This window comes from Falco cherrug, chromosome 2 (genome assembly GCF_023634085.1).
Source record: "Falco cherrug isolate bFalChe1 chromosome 2, bFalChe1.pri, whole genome shotgun sequence".
Lineage (NCBI taxonomy): Eukaryota > Metazoa > Chordata > Aves > Falconiformes > Falconidae > Falco > Falco cherrug.
The window spans coordinates 58,614,307-58,629,502 of NC_073698.1; the positions used below are offsets into that span (position 1 = coordinate 58,614,307).

Here is a 15,196-nt window from a genome sequence, read left to right on the forward strand (position 1 = left end):
CCTGGTCTCGGAACACCTGAGGGCTCAGCCCAGAGCCTCCTGTGGTACCTCCCAGTACATCTCCATGCCTGCAACTCCGACAGCTCCGATGAAATACTACAGCATATCTGAAAATATTTTTGGATTTTTTTTTAAAAATTGTTCATTCTCACATAAAATATTTATGCAGTAACTGTGCAACTCTGACCCTCCTCAACAACTCCTGGCACTACTGTAACCATGTATCAGCCATAAACTTTCTAAAGTCAACATCTACTTTAAACACCAATAGCTTGGCTAAGTAACTAGTTTTAAGATGATGTAACGTAACCTCACATAGTGGACTATTTTGCCCTCTTCTTTCTGGACTAGTTGACAGTCTTCTCTCTATCTTACTTGGCCTTTTTTTTTTTTTCAGTTCCTGGGCATTTCTTCACTCTACTTAAATATTAATTGGGATGAGATTTTTTCCCTCCACTGCATAATTAACAAAAATATTCATCTTTTCAACTAAAATCTGAGGATATTTTCTTTTTCCTATAGTAAACACTTTAAAAGTAAAAAGTATTCAAGAAAGAAAGAGATGAAAACCAAACATTACATGCCACAGTAGCTACCTGGGGTTACTAAGAAACAGCTGAAAAAGCTTAACCAGATGACATAAATAATTTGTACTGACTGTATTTTTAGTATTATGTAAATTCTATAGAAATATTGCATGATGTGCCTGTTCAGTGTAATTTACAGGGAACTGTTACTAGTGAGTAACTTTTTTGATGTTCATACTAATGCTTTCCCCGTATTCAGACATGGAATTGAGGGAGGACCTTATTCATAGCTGAAAACGTGGTCATAGTTCGAGGAAAACATACAAGCAGAGAAAATCACCCCAAAAGGATAAATGTAAAAATCAGATAATTTTCTGAAAATAATGGGAACCCTAATTCAGGCCCTACACCTCAGACTTCCACATTTACACTGGAAGCTTGTGAAGGGTCAATCTGGGCTAAGATGAATTGTTTGGCTATCTCCTGTGCTCCCAATCCTTATAAACCTCATGTTCACAACTTTCCTGTTCCCTCTCATTTTAAATCACAGTGAACATAAACAAACTTTTGCTTTTCACGTGAGTTTGGTCTGTCCTGTGCCTTTAAAGCAGCATATCTAGGAGGAGGGAATGAAATATGAATCTGTTAGAGTCACATGTTTAAGGGTATTTTTCCCCTGTTCATCTGCATGTTTCAAACTCAAAAATAAAAAAATGGTGCAAGATTTACACTGATCTTGTGGACAAATCACTTCAAAAGTAACCTGTGTGTTGGCCCAGATCACCTTATTCCGTCGTTGATAGTTGACTACAAGGATGAATACTGAGTTATGAGTTAATGACATCTCACTGGTTTGTGAAAGAAATCTCAAAAGCTGCCTTTGCAGGAGACAGGCTGACATAGTAAACTTGATATTGTGACTCCTATGGAAAGAGTGGGAACTAAGAGCAAAAACACCGTCTAGGAGATGGACAGCAAGTAAGATTGGGCCTATTGTCACAAAAGCATAATAAAAGTCATACCAGTAAGGGCAAAGATCCAGCTCCTCTAGTAAATTTTTTCTATGACAATGGCCAAAAATAGACGCTGTAGGTGTAGCAAAGCAACCCAGACCAGCAAGTGGCTCCTGATGATTCTCCACTGCCCACGGAGCTGGCTCAGAATTTCTGACAAATACATTCAAGAACACATTCAAAACTAAAGCAGAAACACACCACCTGCTTGGTTCTCAACATCATATGCACTGCACCTCAATCGAGTAAAGGAAAGATGCTTGATCAGCTACAATCAAAAGCTATTTAAGAGAGAACTCTGTAATGTGGTATTCTTGTGGCCTACACTTGTGCCTACAAACAGGTTTTTGAGGAAATTGACTTGTGTGGAAAGTGTGAAGGGGAATCAAAAAACAATGTATATGACACAAATGCTCACCTAACATCTCAATAGGGTTTCATGAACTATGATGTACCTGACAGAAACACATAGCCAAATACCTCATAGCTACAAAGGAAAAGCATTAAAATATTTTTAACTTTTCAAGTAATACTTTAATTACCTGTAATTCAAATAAAACAATTTACTTTTTTTTAAGACTTACTGAAAAATTATTTTGTATGCATCAGTGTAAAGCTGACACATTTAAAGGAAAAGTAACATTACACAGCTGAACAGGAAGGGGTAAAAGCATCTATAAAAATCCCGTGGAATTCTCATACTTGAGAAATTTCAGCTTTGTTAATTCACGAGTCAAAATTTAGTGAATAAAAAAAATAAATGAATAGCACATTGCTCCTTGTTCTCTAGAACAGATGTATTTTAACACAAATAACTTCATCTTACCAAAATTACACTGGAGTCACACAAACAGAAATACCTTCTGAATGGCAGAGGTTTTAGGCCATATATTTGGCTCGCAATCTGCTTGCCTTCATTTCACAATGCCTTGCTTGCCCACACTGGACACACAGCAGTGTGCTGCTCAGCTCCCTTCCAGGAGTCAAGTAGTTTCCTTGAAGGGCAAAATCAACAGTTGTGTTTGCTATATATTTTGGGTCAGGGCCATAGGAGGGCCATGGCCAGCACCCAGTTTGTCTCCAGCATGAGCATACCATCTACCTTGTGTTCTCCAAGCCCCAGAGTGCATCCTTTCCCTCCAATGCCATAAGTGATAAAGATATCGCTCTAGCTAGCTGCAACACAGACAACTCATTATTTTGGGGCCTTTGAACTAAGAGATGAAAAAAACATAATAATTATATCTTGGTGCCACAGGGGCACCACAAGAGGCTCAGAAAAAACCAGTCAGATTAAGGGCTGTGCAGTGTGTATGCAGCAGCCCCATCCACAGGATGCTATCTTTAACAAGTGTAGACATGAGCTGCTCTGTAACAATTCACTGTAGGACAGATTTTTCTACTTTTCAGGGTAATCCACAAAGCCCATGTGAACTGCAGTTTTTTTCCTAGAACACTAGCTACTTTTTTGTTTGAGTGATGGACAATTAATTTTACAACTCTGCTGCTTGCCAAGAAAAAGCCATGCAGCTTTACTTTGGATCTGAAACACTGCAATTGCAGGGCTCTAATGAGACCCCTCAGTTGTAACATACAAGCATAACATGTCTTTTTACCTGCTGCTGCATATATAACTCCATCAAACTAAAACAGCAGAATGTGCAGCATCTGTAAATACATTGTGCTCTGGATTAAGTCTCATGTGACAACACAGCTGCATTGTAAATAACCTCAGGCAGCTCTGAAAGAATGTGTGATGGATTGTTATCATTGCAGGCTTGAGTTTTGTAGCAAATATGGATCAGGTGTGTCTGAAGCCATACTCGGAGGCTTGCAGATTGTAAGACTGGTAAGTCAATCTTAAAGGCAGTCTTACCAGGTAACGCAGACAGTGCAATATCACTTTCAGGTTTCTTACAGAGCCAGTCCTACACACAATAAACCACCTCGCTCAGTACCTTGTTTTCATTGAAATTAGCGATGACAACCCCAACGAAAAGGGTCAGTCCAATCATGCAGCCAAGGAATACAAAAACATGAATGTAGATTCCATGGATCTGAATAGACAAAAATAAGATCAATAGTTAAAACAAATCAAAGTATGTGTGGTAGAATTCAAAGACTGTGATGTGTTTCCTTACCGGCCCAACGCGATGAATAATAACATCTCTGACTTCCACCCAGCCTTTCAATGAAAGAACTTCGAATAGTGCCAGCATTGCATTCCCCACATTGTCAAAATTAAAATTCCGAGGATTTGCCCTGAAATGCAGTACATAAGTAGGTGTAACTTCAGCAATTAAGTTGTTCTTTCTGTTACCTTGATTCTTCATAGTCTAACTAAGATTTAAATACCTTGAAGAGTTGGTGTGAAAGCCTATGAAATGTATCATTCAAAATTGTCTCAAGAATAAGAAAATAGCTACAGCAATAAATATGTACAGCATAATTTCTTTGATCCCCATGTATGTTTTATTTTCTTACTCAGACTCTGATTCACAGTAATAAAGCTCATAAGATGTTCCTGCATTTTAGTATTTTTGTCAATGAAATTAGCAAAATTCAGCATTCAGGAAAAAATGGATCTGGTGACATTGGCCAGATTATAAAATAAATATAAGTGAAGGAGACCAGCCTCAAACCCACATAAAATTATTTGGACTCCAAAGTTGGCGAAATCATTTAGAAAATGTGATTCCCCATTTCATTATCATCAGGAGCTGATGATCTAAAGCAAAACTTACTGAGAGGACATCACATCTTCTTGACTTTCCTACACCATATGTTCTGACCTTTTGTAACAGTTGATATTCAAGAGGATGTTTCTAGCTGAACATTAGAAGTACCCTCTCTGGGCTAGGTTAGCACATTGCTCTGTCTACAGTTTGAGACAGATAATTCAAGAAGCTCAAGTGTTTTCAACAGTTTATGAGGTAAATAGTTGTATTTTAGAAGATTATTAAGTATTTGGTGCTTCTGAAAATCCAATCATTCAGTGAAAAAGAGCTCTAACATGTAGATATTTCTTTTAAATGTGGCCCTTAGATTGGCATCTGGCTCTTGAAAATGTGGCCTGACACAGCCAACAGGTGGTATAAACGTCCTTGTGGTAAAATATTTTTCTGCAACAACAAAACATTCCCCAAAGTTTACAGTTATGCTGATTAAGACAGTTTTTGCTTATTTCTGGATCAGGCTGAAGAGGACTGAATTTGCTTACTCGTGGAAGAATTTTTCTGAAGCATACAGAAACAAAGACTTCTGCAGATGTCAGAGTTTCACCGACTGTTCAAATCACAGCATATTATTTCATTAGTGTAGGATGGCTCTGAGTCTACCACTGCTGGTACATTCTTCATCCACACACATAGTCAATTAAAATAATTGTAGTTGTTAAGCTGATTTTGCAAAATGTCAACCAACTAAAAAATGTAAACAGTTAAAAAGAAAGTTTTTTTGCCTGTTCAGGTGTTGGGAAATACTCAATGGACTTAACCAGAATACTAATCAGAAATGTAATGTTAGCTTTTAAATAAATTTTACTACACTACTGCACCACATAGACCACAAGGATTTCCTGAACTGGAAACAGAAAGAAGCTGCTAGCTGGCATGGTTGATGGCCATAGAAATGGCTTTAGACATTACTTGCTCTTCTTTTTTTTTTCGTTTTTATGGGTAGCTGTAGGCAGGTTTATTTACCTTTCTTCTCATCTTTTCCTATCTATTCTTAGGTTCTGTTGTGATGTAGAGCTCTTAGGTTGTCTTCACAATAGTACTAAGGAACAATGAAGTGATAATCTTGGTTCAAGACAATAACTCCCACTGTAATAACAATCACATCTAATTCCTGTCTAGGTTCAATACCTATGGGTATTTTTTCCCTTTCTGCTTTATGAATAGAACAGCAGTTTAAGTGTGGAAAAGTTTCATATATCTGGCTTTTTACTAAAAATACCAGAATTTTTACTCTTACTATAACTTGACTTACAATAAAACCCCTTCATCAGTAGTTTAATGCCATGACATCTGAGCCATTTTCTACATTAACAGATGCTTTTTTGAAGAAAGATAGGCCAACATGTAGCAACTCACCAGACCCGTGGCACCCAAAATCCAGGCTTTTTCTCTCCAGGTCTTAACTTTAAATTGAGATTTTTGGAAACACTTACATTTATTCTGAAGATGCCATGACAATCTTCCTATAGTGAAATAAACCACAGTCTGAGATTAAATAATGGCTTGTGAGAAATGCTGAAATGTCAGTATAGAAGCACACTTGCCATAGGGAAGCAACATAAACAGAAGTGAAAGGTTATTTACAGGTCTGGGATTAATAGTCATGGACCTTTACCAAAATGAAAAATGCATCTTGGGAAGAATCCAAAGACCCCTTTTCCTTCCAGAACGGAGTGCTTTGAATTTTGCAAGACTACCTAGTCTTTCACCTCTTTCCTAAAGACTATTCCTCTCTTCTGGTGATGATATTTCTCCAAATAGAGTAAGAAACACAGCTAATTTTCTCCATGTAACCTACACAGCATTCCCAGTGCTTTTAACCTCTAGCAGCTTAACTTTGCTGCTGACCTAAGAATCCATAGGTGTCATTTTCCATGGTTAATTCCATGTGACATCCAGCCCTTTGCAAATAATATGGCATGAGTTTGACAGCTTTTTCAGACGTCTCCTGATATTTGGATGTGCTTTACTTTTTTACATGAAAACCCAGATTCACCCTCATTTGCCCACTCCTTTACCACCTTTCTGTCCATCATCCTGCTTCTGAACAACAAAGTGCCCAAGATCTCCATCTCTCATATAATAGCTCTGATTCCCTGACTTGCTTCCCCCAGCAGGCAGAAATGGCACAGCATACTATTATTTTGAAGCAGAAAAGCAGTTCTTACCCTAGAGATGATGTGTGGATCATTGCATTTAGCCAGTTTTCCAGCAAAGAGCTGCACCCCAAAGCTTGCAAAAACAAGCATTAATGTCAGCAAAAGAATAGAAACCTGTAAAGATGAAGTTAGACTTGTCAAGCTCTCCTCCTGCAGACTTGAAAAAGGAGGTCAGCTCCTTCGGTGAAGTGCAGGGAGGATCATTTTGTTGCATAAACCTGGAGATACGGCTTTTGTGACAGACATGTTACTTTAGGTTCTGATCCAGTAACCAGGTGCTGTATTATTATATGTATTATTATTAACATAGCATCTAAGAATTGTAGATAAGGATCAAAGATTTCTTGCTCTTAGTGTACCAACTTGCTAAATTCTGTATGCATAAGAACTGCCATTCACTTTAAAGAGAATTCTTCACATACTTAAATATGTGCTGCTTCTGTTTTGCTTAATCAGGCTTTACTAATTAATGAGTAAGCCATTGTTAGATATTTAATTCCAGTATAGCTACAATAAAGATATGTAGGAGCAAATTTTGATGTATTCTCTCACATATTTACTGTATCTATGAAATGCTAAAAAGCTTTATACTTTTTGTCCTTGCTCTTATTGCTGCCTGAATATATTTTGCACCTTAGTTTTTTATAACAACCTGACCTAATACAGCATTCTGTTAAGGAACAAAATGCCTGTTGTTTAGGCTGACAAACATCACATATGGTCCCAAGACAACAAATTAGGTTCTGATCAAGCAATCACAGACTCCATTATTATTATTATTACTATAAGTGCATAATCATGATCATAATAACAACGATGACATAATAATAAGATCCAGATCTGTGATGAACAACTGTTTTTATCTTTGGTTGCCTCTCAAAAAACTTGGATGGACAGACCCTCAGCTTGGAAACCAGGTTTACTTTAGTTCTTGCCAAGCTGTCATACCCTACACTTCTCACCTTTCTTCCCCAACTAGAACTGTGAATAATGGGTAGACTTTATTTCAGTAGTCCTCTTATGTAATTATGGCCAAATATATGTTGAAAGAATACTATAATTTATAGAAGAATTGTTACAGCAGCTTTATTCAGTATAAATGTAAATGAGTTATTTATATTCCTAATTTTTAAAGTGTTCTGTAATCACCTGCAGAGGTAGCTACAATGAAAAGTAAACAGACAGCGGTGGAGAAAAGATTAGAAAAGAAAAACATGATAGCAAAATGTTACCGTAGTACTTCTCCATGTCTTTTTTTTTGCAAGAACAAAATAACAGACACATACCAAAAAGATTTCCTTAAAGCCACTGAACAGCTCTCGCACCACTTTCCTCATCTGAGGGACCAGTTTGAAAATTCGAAGAGGCCGGAGGCAGCGAAGTACCATTAAGAGCTGAGCTCCAGATTTGGCAGGGACATTCTGGGGCATCCAGCACAGGAATATCAAACTCACCTTGAGGAGACAAGGCAGGAAAAGGCAAAAAAGTATTAGCTTTACAATGTCTTACTTGACACTGACACAGCACAGAAGATCAATAAACACGCTTCCTTAAAATTAAAGGGAAGATTAAGGTAAAAAAACCCCTAATTTAGAAGAGGACTTGGATATCCTGTGGCCTGGCTGACTGTCCTAACTAATGGGCATCAGATTCAGCTTCTGTCTTCCCCTTTGACTCCAAATCTACTTGATTCTTTTCAGCAAATGGATCAGTTCCAAAAGAATAAATCAAATTGGCTGATTCAGAGCAGGGACACAAACTGAAGCAGGCAGCAGCATCTCTCTCCTCCCTTCTCATTTCAAATGGAGATTCTGTCTTGAGTAACTGAAATATCCTCACCTGGAAAGTCTTAACAGTTTCCTTGCCAGTTTTTCCTACCACTTTGTTATAGGCGTAAGTAGTTTTGTTACTGGGTGGTTTTATCATGCGAGTATTACACATTCAAAAGTGTTTTCAAACAGCATAATTGTGTCCTGTAGCCTGAACAATTTCTGACAGATGGTTATTGATTATAAACCTGTTTCTTATTATTTTGTAAAAAGTATTTATAAAGTCAGTGTTATTATAGGGGGACAGAAATGAGAGTATTACAAAGTGCACAAAAAATGGAGGATCAAGCTGGTATCACCGGTATGATTTCAAACACCATACAATTTGTTAAAAGCAACAGTGGTAAAAGACAGCTGCCCCACCGAAACAAAAAGAGTTGCTAGTGCATTTGACTTACTTTCATATTCTTTTAAGATCACCACAGGCACATTTGGAATATCCAAGCTACAACGCTAAATTTTCCTTCAGACCAAAACAGAGGGATTTAGAGATTCAAGAACCTAATGCAGACAATGATTATGCATACTGCAGTAGGAATTTTGTATAAGTATGCGTATTTTTATTTATGCTAACAATGGAATCTTTGATACAAACTGATTGTGGCAAATTTTATGCAGCACATGTCTGGTAGATTAATCTCTGAAAGATTTAATCTAAATCCATCAAAGCCATTTTGTTTAGTAATTTCTTCAGTTGGAAAATATTGCATACTGTATTATACTGAGCACTGGTTTTGACACGTTCTGTGGTGTTTATTGCCGTATGTGAAGAAGAAAGGACCTCTTTCCCTTCTATCTGAATGGTGTGCAAGAAATTTCTAGGGGACAAAGAAAACAGTGTATCAATTTTTTCCTGAGAACCACTACTGATAGGTATGGAATACAGAAAGATGCTACTTTGCCTTCTTTCTGCTACAGCAATACCAGCAACAAGGAAGTGCCCTTCTGTCAAATGGTAGAGGCTTTTGAAAAGCCTTCTATAAAGCAGGAGTGCTGTTGAGCAATGAATGGCTAAGAACTAGATAAAATAAAGGTTCTTCTGCATACAAACGCTGAAGCAAGGTCAGAGATCTTGAGCTTACTTTGGAATGAAATCAGGTCTGGTACTTAAAACATATCAACAAATAAACAATTAAAAGGGGCCATATAATGGCCCTACACTAAAATGCCAGGTGCATATCACATGTAAGTGTGATTTTTAGATGTCCAAATAAGTATTCATATACATAACTGACAGGACTACACATGAAAGCAGTGGTGTTTGTATATAAATTCCAGGACCGCATTTGCACCAAGGTGCAGAGCCAAACTTTTTAACATTACCAAACATTTATATATCCAAAGATACCAAAATTACGAAACCTCCCAAAATATAAAAAACTTACAAGATATATAAATATGTCCATAACTCCTCCAAAGTCCCTAATCACAGCTGTTGGCGTAAAAAACAAGCCATCTGCCATAATCTTCAGATTAAGCTCAATGCTCATGAATATTACAAACACATATTCAGCAATCTGAAAACAAAAGCAGAGAATAGTCATAATTTAGGAATGGGTGGTGGAGAAAACCAAGGTGACTGTGCTTCATTAAATGTAAAATGATTCAGTGGCAGACAGTACCTGGAGTGTTGGAGCATGCATAACTCTTCTAAAGGGGGATTCGAACATCATGGAAATGCAGGAGCATATAGTAACAATGATCATGACCCAGTCCAGGTAAGTAACCAAACCCAGCAAGTCACTGCAAAGAATATGCAAGGATAACCGTTACAGAAATGCCATGAGTGCTGTGTCACTTGTATTGTGTCTACACCACAGTTAAGTGCTTTCCTAAGAAAAATAAATTAAGCTGAGGAGTATGTTACTATATTTCAGAAATGTGTAGTAAAACTAGGGAAGTTGCATGCAAGTGAAGAAGAAAAGTCTGATAAAAAAATCCTCTTCCTATTAATCCTACTGGCCAAACAACTCCATGGAAAGAAAAATCTTTTTTTGGGAAAAAAAGAAATACACATGTGCATGCACACATACACACATGCATGCATGTGTGTGCTCACACACTTATATTGCAGGCTTATGTGACCAAGCAAAGTTACTTTTTTGCAGTGCTTACTAAAGCTGATGGTATTTGGTATTTTTCACAGCTCCAGTAACAGGATCTGTTTTAGAACTATAAAAAGAAAAAAAAAGACACAGTCATTTACATTTTATTTTAGTCAGCATTATAATTATATCATGCATCCATCTCCTCAAAATAATTTATATCCAAAAACAAGGCTACATTTTATCTTGGCTTAATTTTAAATGCCTGTATAAGTTTCATTTAATTCTATGCAATTTTAGTCACATCATCAACACAGCTAGGATCACTTTAATTCATGGCCTACCAGCAATTCCTGTAATGATTCTTTACACTGCTAGTTTTTTGGGTCTTGCTTTTGTAAGCAAGAATTTAATTTCGTTTTTTTCTTGGGGATGGGGAGGATTACCTGCTACTGAATTTCATGTTCTGAAGTGCTTCCTCAGAAGTTCTTTCCTTTTACTTCGAAACCTCTTGGACCATACCCTCAGTTGACACAAAAAAGAAAAAAATCCTTCCACAAGCCCTACTTCTTTTATTACTTCTTTAGTCATTTTCTGATGAATATTTCTAGATTTTCTGTGTCTGAATTTTCCTATGAAATTGCTGTGCTTCACCTACCATATTCAAACACCCATCAGGCAGCCAGAGAGAGTGAGAACCACCCTACGAGTAATAAGCACATATCTACATGATGTGAGTTAAGTTCTTGCTTCAGCAATTATTTAGCCTTTTCGTACCAAGCAGAATGGCTTCAGCAGGAGGAGCTACAAGAATCCTACCCAAGAAGCCTACCCTGACCCAGTGGTTAGGGGCACATTTTACTTATCTTTTGAATCCTTGTAGCAAATCATGCCAAGACAGGATCTCCACTGAGATATCCTACAGTCCATACTTCCTTGCCGAGCTTAAAGTGAAAAATGGACTGACCTGACTTTGAGGTATTACCACCAGAAGAAATTTCATGGTTATGAATTACAGGAATGCCAGATGCACACAAGGAGAAAAAGAGGCAACTGCCACAGGCCAGGTTCACCCACCTACACCAGTCAGAATACAGAATATTTCCACTGAACCAACTGACTTTTGGGTCTTCTTAAGCTCGCTCTTACCTGTTCCCAACATTGTATACAGTGGCATTCCTCAGCCTTTTTTTACTAGAAGAAAATACATAACCTTCCAGTTTGAAAAAAGATACCTAGGACAACTTGCTTGGCAAGCTGGGTGGGACAATGAATAAACAAAACAATGTCTGTTTAACAAAATCAGTTTACTCTTATAATTGCAAACATTTTAATTAAACTGTTAATATAAATATCCTGTTACCCTCAGGCACTCCACAATGCTAAGAGGCACTGATGTGCATTTGACAAGTGGATTGGAATGCATGTTTGTGTGTTTTGTTTTGCTGTTTTAATTTGCAACTGCTTTGTGGACAAGCAAACTGCAATCAAGTTAGCAGTTGCATAGAAAAGCAGGCACCTAACTCAAGGACATGCTTCTACATAGGTGGCAGAACACTTACATAAGGTATTGTAAAAATGAAGTATCTAACCTTCCTGTTCTTCTACCTAGAAGTAATTTGCTGAAGGGTACAGAGAAAATCAATAGTAAAGCAGGTGCTGAAACCAGGTCTTCCAAGTGCCAAGCTCATAGTCTTGGGCTATCTTCTGTCACAGTGTTTGCAAGATGACAACCATTAACCCTCCAAAATTAGAGTGCTAGCCACAGAGCTTTAAAAGAAGAGCTATAAGATGATTTTATATCAAGCTGCTTGTACATAAATCTGTACCCGCCACACTCACATACACCTACAGTTTAGTTACTGAGTCTTCCCAGCTTTCATCTGGTCTCAGCTTTTCTCCTTTTACCTCCCACAGTTGAACACCTCCCCATCCCATTCTGGGTCTCTAATTATGGGCTAAGGACTCTTTGTGTGAGCATAGGTGTGATTCATTTCCCTTCACCTTTTTCTGTTCTTTGAGTAACTGTTGGTGTTATGGACTTCCTGCCTCACGATAAGGAATAGGAAGGGAATAGCAAGCTGATTCCCCAAGGTCTAAAAATGGGAGTATAAAACATTAGCCTTTCCTCTCAGTTCACACCTACAGTTTCCCCACAGTCTTGTCCCATCTCGGCATCGCAGACTGCTCAAATGTGTCTGCCCTTACACAGCATTTTATTGCTTCCTTTCTTCCAACAGCAAGATTATACTATACTATAGGCAACTGACTGCCAGCTCGTGTGGTGACCACATTATATGCAGTTTTCCTTTCCAAATAAAAGTCAGACCTAGATTTCTGAGGACATTAATGTAAACTCTTGTTGGAGCCAATTGTTAATATGGATTAAACTTACGCATTAAAGCGAGCTCGTACTACCACTCGGCAGAAATTCCTGAATCTATGTTCACGACCAACTATGAAAAGTGGTTTATCAAAATATGGATGATTCTCTCGCAGTTCCTCTTCTTGGACTTTCCTTTGGAAAGACAGAACATAAATTATTAATTGATATGCACTACACCTGGCAAAAATATCCCTTATATTTGTTCTTTTTTCATTATGACTCTCAATATTTTTACTTCATGCAGAAAACTCCTAATACAGAAAAGTGTGCACGCAGACTTTTGATTTTTAAATACCTTTTCATTTCAGCTTGTTCTTTTTTTTCTTGAATCATCTTTATCTCACTGTCTTCTCTCTGTGCATTTCTGTATCTCACTGTGTTGGAATGCTAGAAGCAAAATGATTCCTTTTAAATGAGGTTCGTGGGTTGTTGTTTTTTAATGTTAGATGAAAGCAAGATATGGTATTTTACATAGAATGATTCAAATGAAAAATCTGTATTTCAAAATGCATTGCACATCAACCCAGTCAAGCATACTATACAGTATTTTCTATCATCTACAGCACAAAGCTGCTTATTTTCATCAAGGTTAATTTCAGTTTTAATTTCATGCGTGAAGTCTCATCCAATGCGACTTTTAACTTTAAAAGCAAAGGTCCCGTAAGCTCAGCTGATCTCTCTGAACTGGAATGAATACCATCAAAGTTACTAAGGGCAAAGACTGGGAAAGAAAAGGCTTTAGACACCCTTTCAGCTTCCCAAGCCTGCCATACGTGCTGCCAGGCACTGAGTTGCACAGAACATGCAGGTAGTGACTGCTGAGCACAGGGAGGGGGAGAGGGAGGGAGGACATTATGTCTGAGCTTGAGGGTACAATCAGTATTACTATTCAGAGTTAAGTGAGCTTGGAGCAATCCTGGAGGGGTAATACTGGGTGTTACCCTTACTATTGGACACAAGCCAAATCTACATCTGCTTTATAAGATTAGTTACCTATAGCTTCTTTCTACCACCATGCAGGGAAATTCATTAATTACTTCATATGCAGTTGTTTCTAAGTATGAAGCACGTCTAGAGAATGATTGCCATAGTTTGGAAATAGAAGGACTAATATTGCCCCTTGAATTTTCACAGTTGCAGATATCCACAAACTATCATGAATTTGCAGAAGAGAAAATGCACTTAACTGCATAAAACATAGCACAGTGGAATCCGTGATTACTATTCTTTAGTCTTTGTCCTTTTGCCTGACAGTCCTGGTGTTTGAAAAATATTGTTAAACTTCCATCAGAAATTTTGAAGTGCTGTTTTGCCAGCCTGACTGATTTGTATAATTCCAAAGTAAGGCTTTTTAAGGTGTCCTGGGTAGCAATTGCCGTGTTCCTAATGTAGTGTCTCCAACATCAGTGAAATCTATCTCAACAAGTGTTTCAAAACCAGAAAGTCAATCAGTGAATTAACCATGTCAATTGAGGATAATTCTGATGCAGTTGCACTATTTGTTTTATTATTTCAAGATATCAAAAGACAAACTGTAAACAAGATCATAAATAGACATTATTCTTAGACAAGTGTTTATTATATAGTATACATTCTTATTTCTTCATTTCTATGAGGACTTACATCTTGAGTCAACGTTTCAAGAGATTTTCCTCTGCTGATTCGCTGGCTGTTGGAACCATGTCTCAGTGACCTGAAACAATCATAATCAATTTAACGATACATCTCAAGATGAAATTTTGACCTTTATAGGATGGCCATTATAAAGCACTGCTCTCCAGCCAACCAATATCTCAAATTCTTATCATTTTTCTCTCGCTAACATCAGACGCTTATATGTTTGTTCTTCAATTGTTTTCAATCCGGTCTAACATAAGCCAATTTCTTTCCTTCTGATCCTTAAATTGATAGCTTTGTAGTTGGTGAAGGAAATGACATTTGAAATAAAAAGGCATTTTCTCCATTGATACAGTACAATGAATTTCATTATGGTTACAGTGAAGAATGTAGAATTCAGTTCTTTGTACAAGTAAGTAATTTCAGGTTTTCATGTTAGGTATTGCTCAAATGTAATTCTTTTTGTCACCTTTATTTTAAGAAAGTTTTTAAACCATCTCTTCTGTCCACATTTACCTGCGTTCTTGTCGTATGTGATGCTGGACACTAAGTATTGACCTTTCCTTTGCAGGCTGCCCCTCAAAGGATCCACTCAGCATGCGTTGTCTAGTGCAGGCCCTACAAAGAAATACAATGATGATGACACAAGAGTTTTCAGTATAAATTATAATTTCCAAGGTACTGCATTCAGATAAATCAGCTTGGCTTTCTGGGAAGCAAATGTGCAGCTCAACAGATAACTAAAACAGCAATGGACTTTCCACGAAAACATATTTCCAAGGCAATGGTCCTCACTCTGCAACATAACTGGTCACCTCATGAACCTTTTCCATGCCTTAGCAAGGGCCATCATTGATTTTTTTCAGTTTGCTGTAGGATTTA

General features: G+C 37.5%; 1 protein-coding gene across 3 annotated transcripts in view; it reads right to left on the bottom strand.

Moving 5' to 3' along the window:
* The window catches only part of NALCN (sodium leak channel, non-selective), a 249,670-nt gene that overhangs the window by 21,736 nt on the left and 212,738 nt on the right, over positions 1-15,196 (bottom strand). For 2 of the 3 annotated variants that reach the window (XM_055702433.1, XM_055702432.1), the window contains exons 19-30: positions 14,831-14,932; positions 14,321-14,390; positions 12,993-13,084; positions 12,707-12,829; positions 10,382-10,438; positions 9,889-10,009; positions 9,652-9,783; positions 7,724-7,891; positions 6,447-6,551; positions 5,635-5,741; positions 3,682-3,802; positions 3,499-3,597 (exon numbers count right to left, since the gene is read on the bottom strand). In XM_055702433.1, the coding sequence (XP_055558408.1) occupies positions 3,499-3,597; positions 3,682-3,802; positions 5,635-5,741; positions 6,447-6,551; positions 7,724-7,891; positions 9,652-9,783; positions 9,889-10,009; positions 10,382-10,438; positions 12,707-12,829; positions 12,993-13,084; positions 14,321-14,390; positions 14,831-14,932 (1,297 nt within the window). The remainder of the gene's footprint in view (positions 1-3,498; positions 3,598-3,681; positions 3,803-5,634; positions 5,742-6,446; positions 6,552-7,723; positions 7,892-9,651; positions 9,784-9,888; positions 10,010-10,381; positions 10,439-12,706; positions 12,830-12,992; positions 13,085-14,320; positions 14,391-14,830; positions 14,933-15,196) is intronic. The other variant, XM_055702434.1, reaches the window with a different exon arrangement.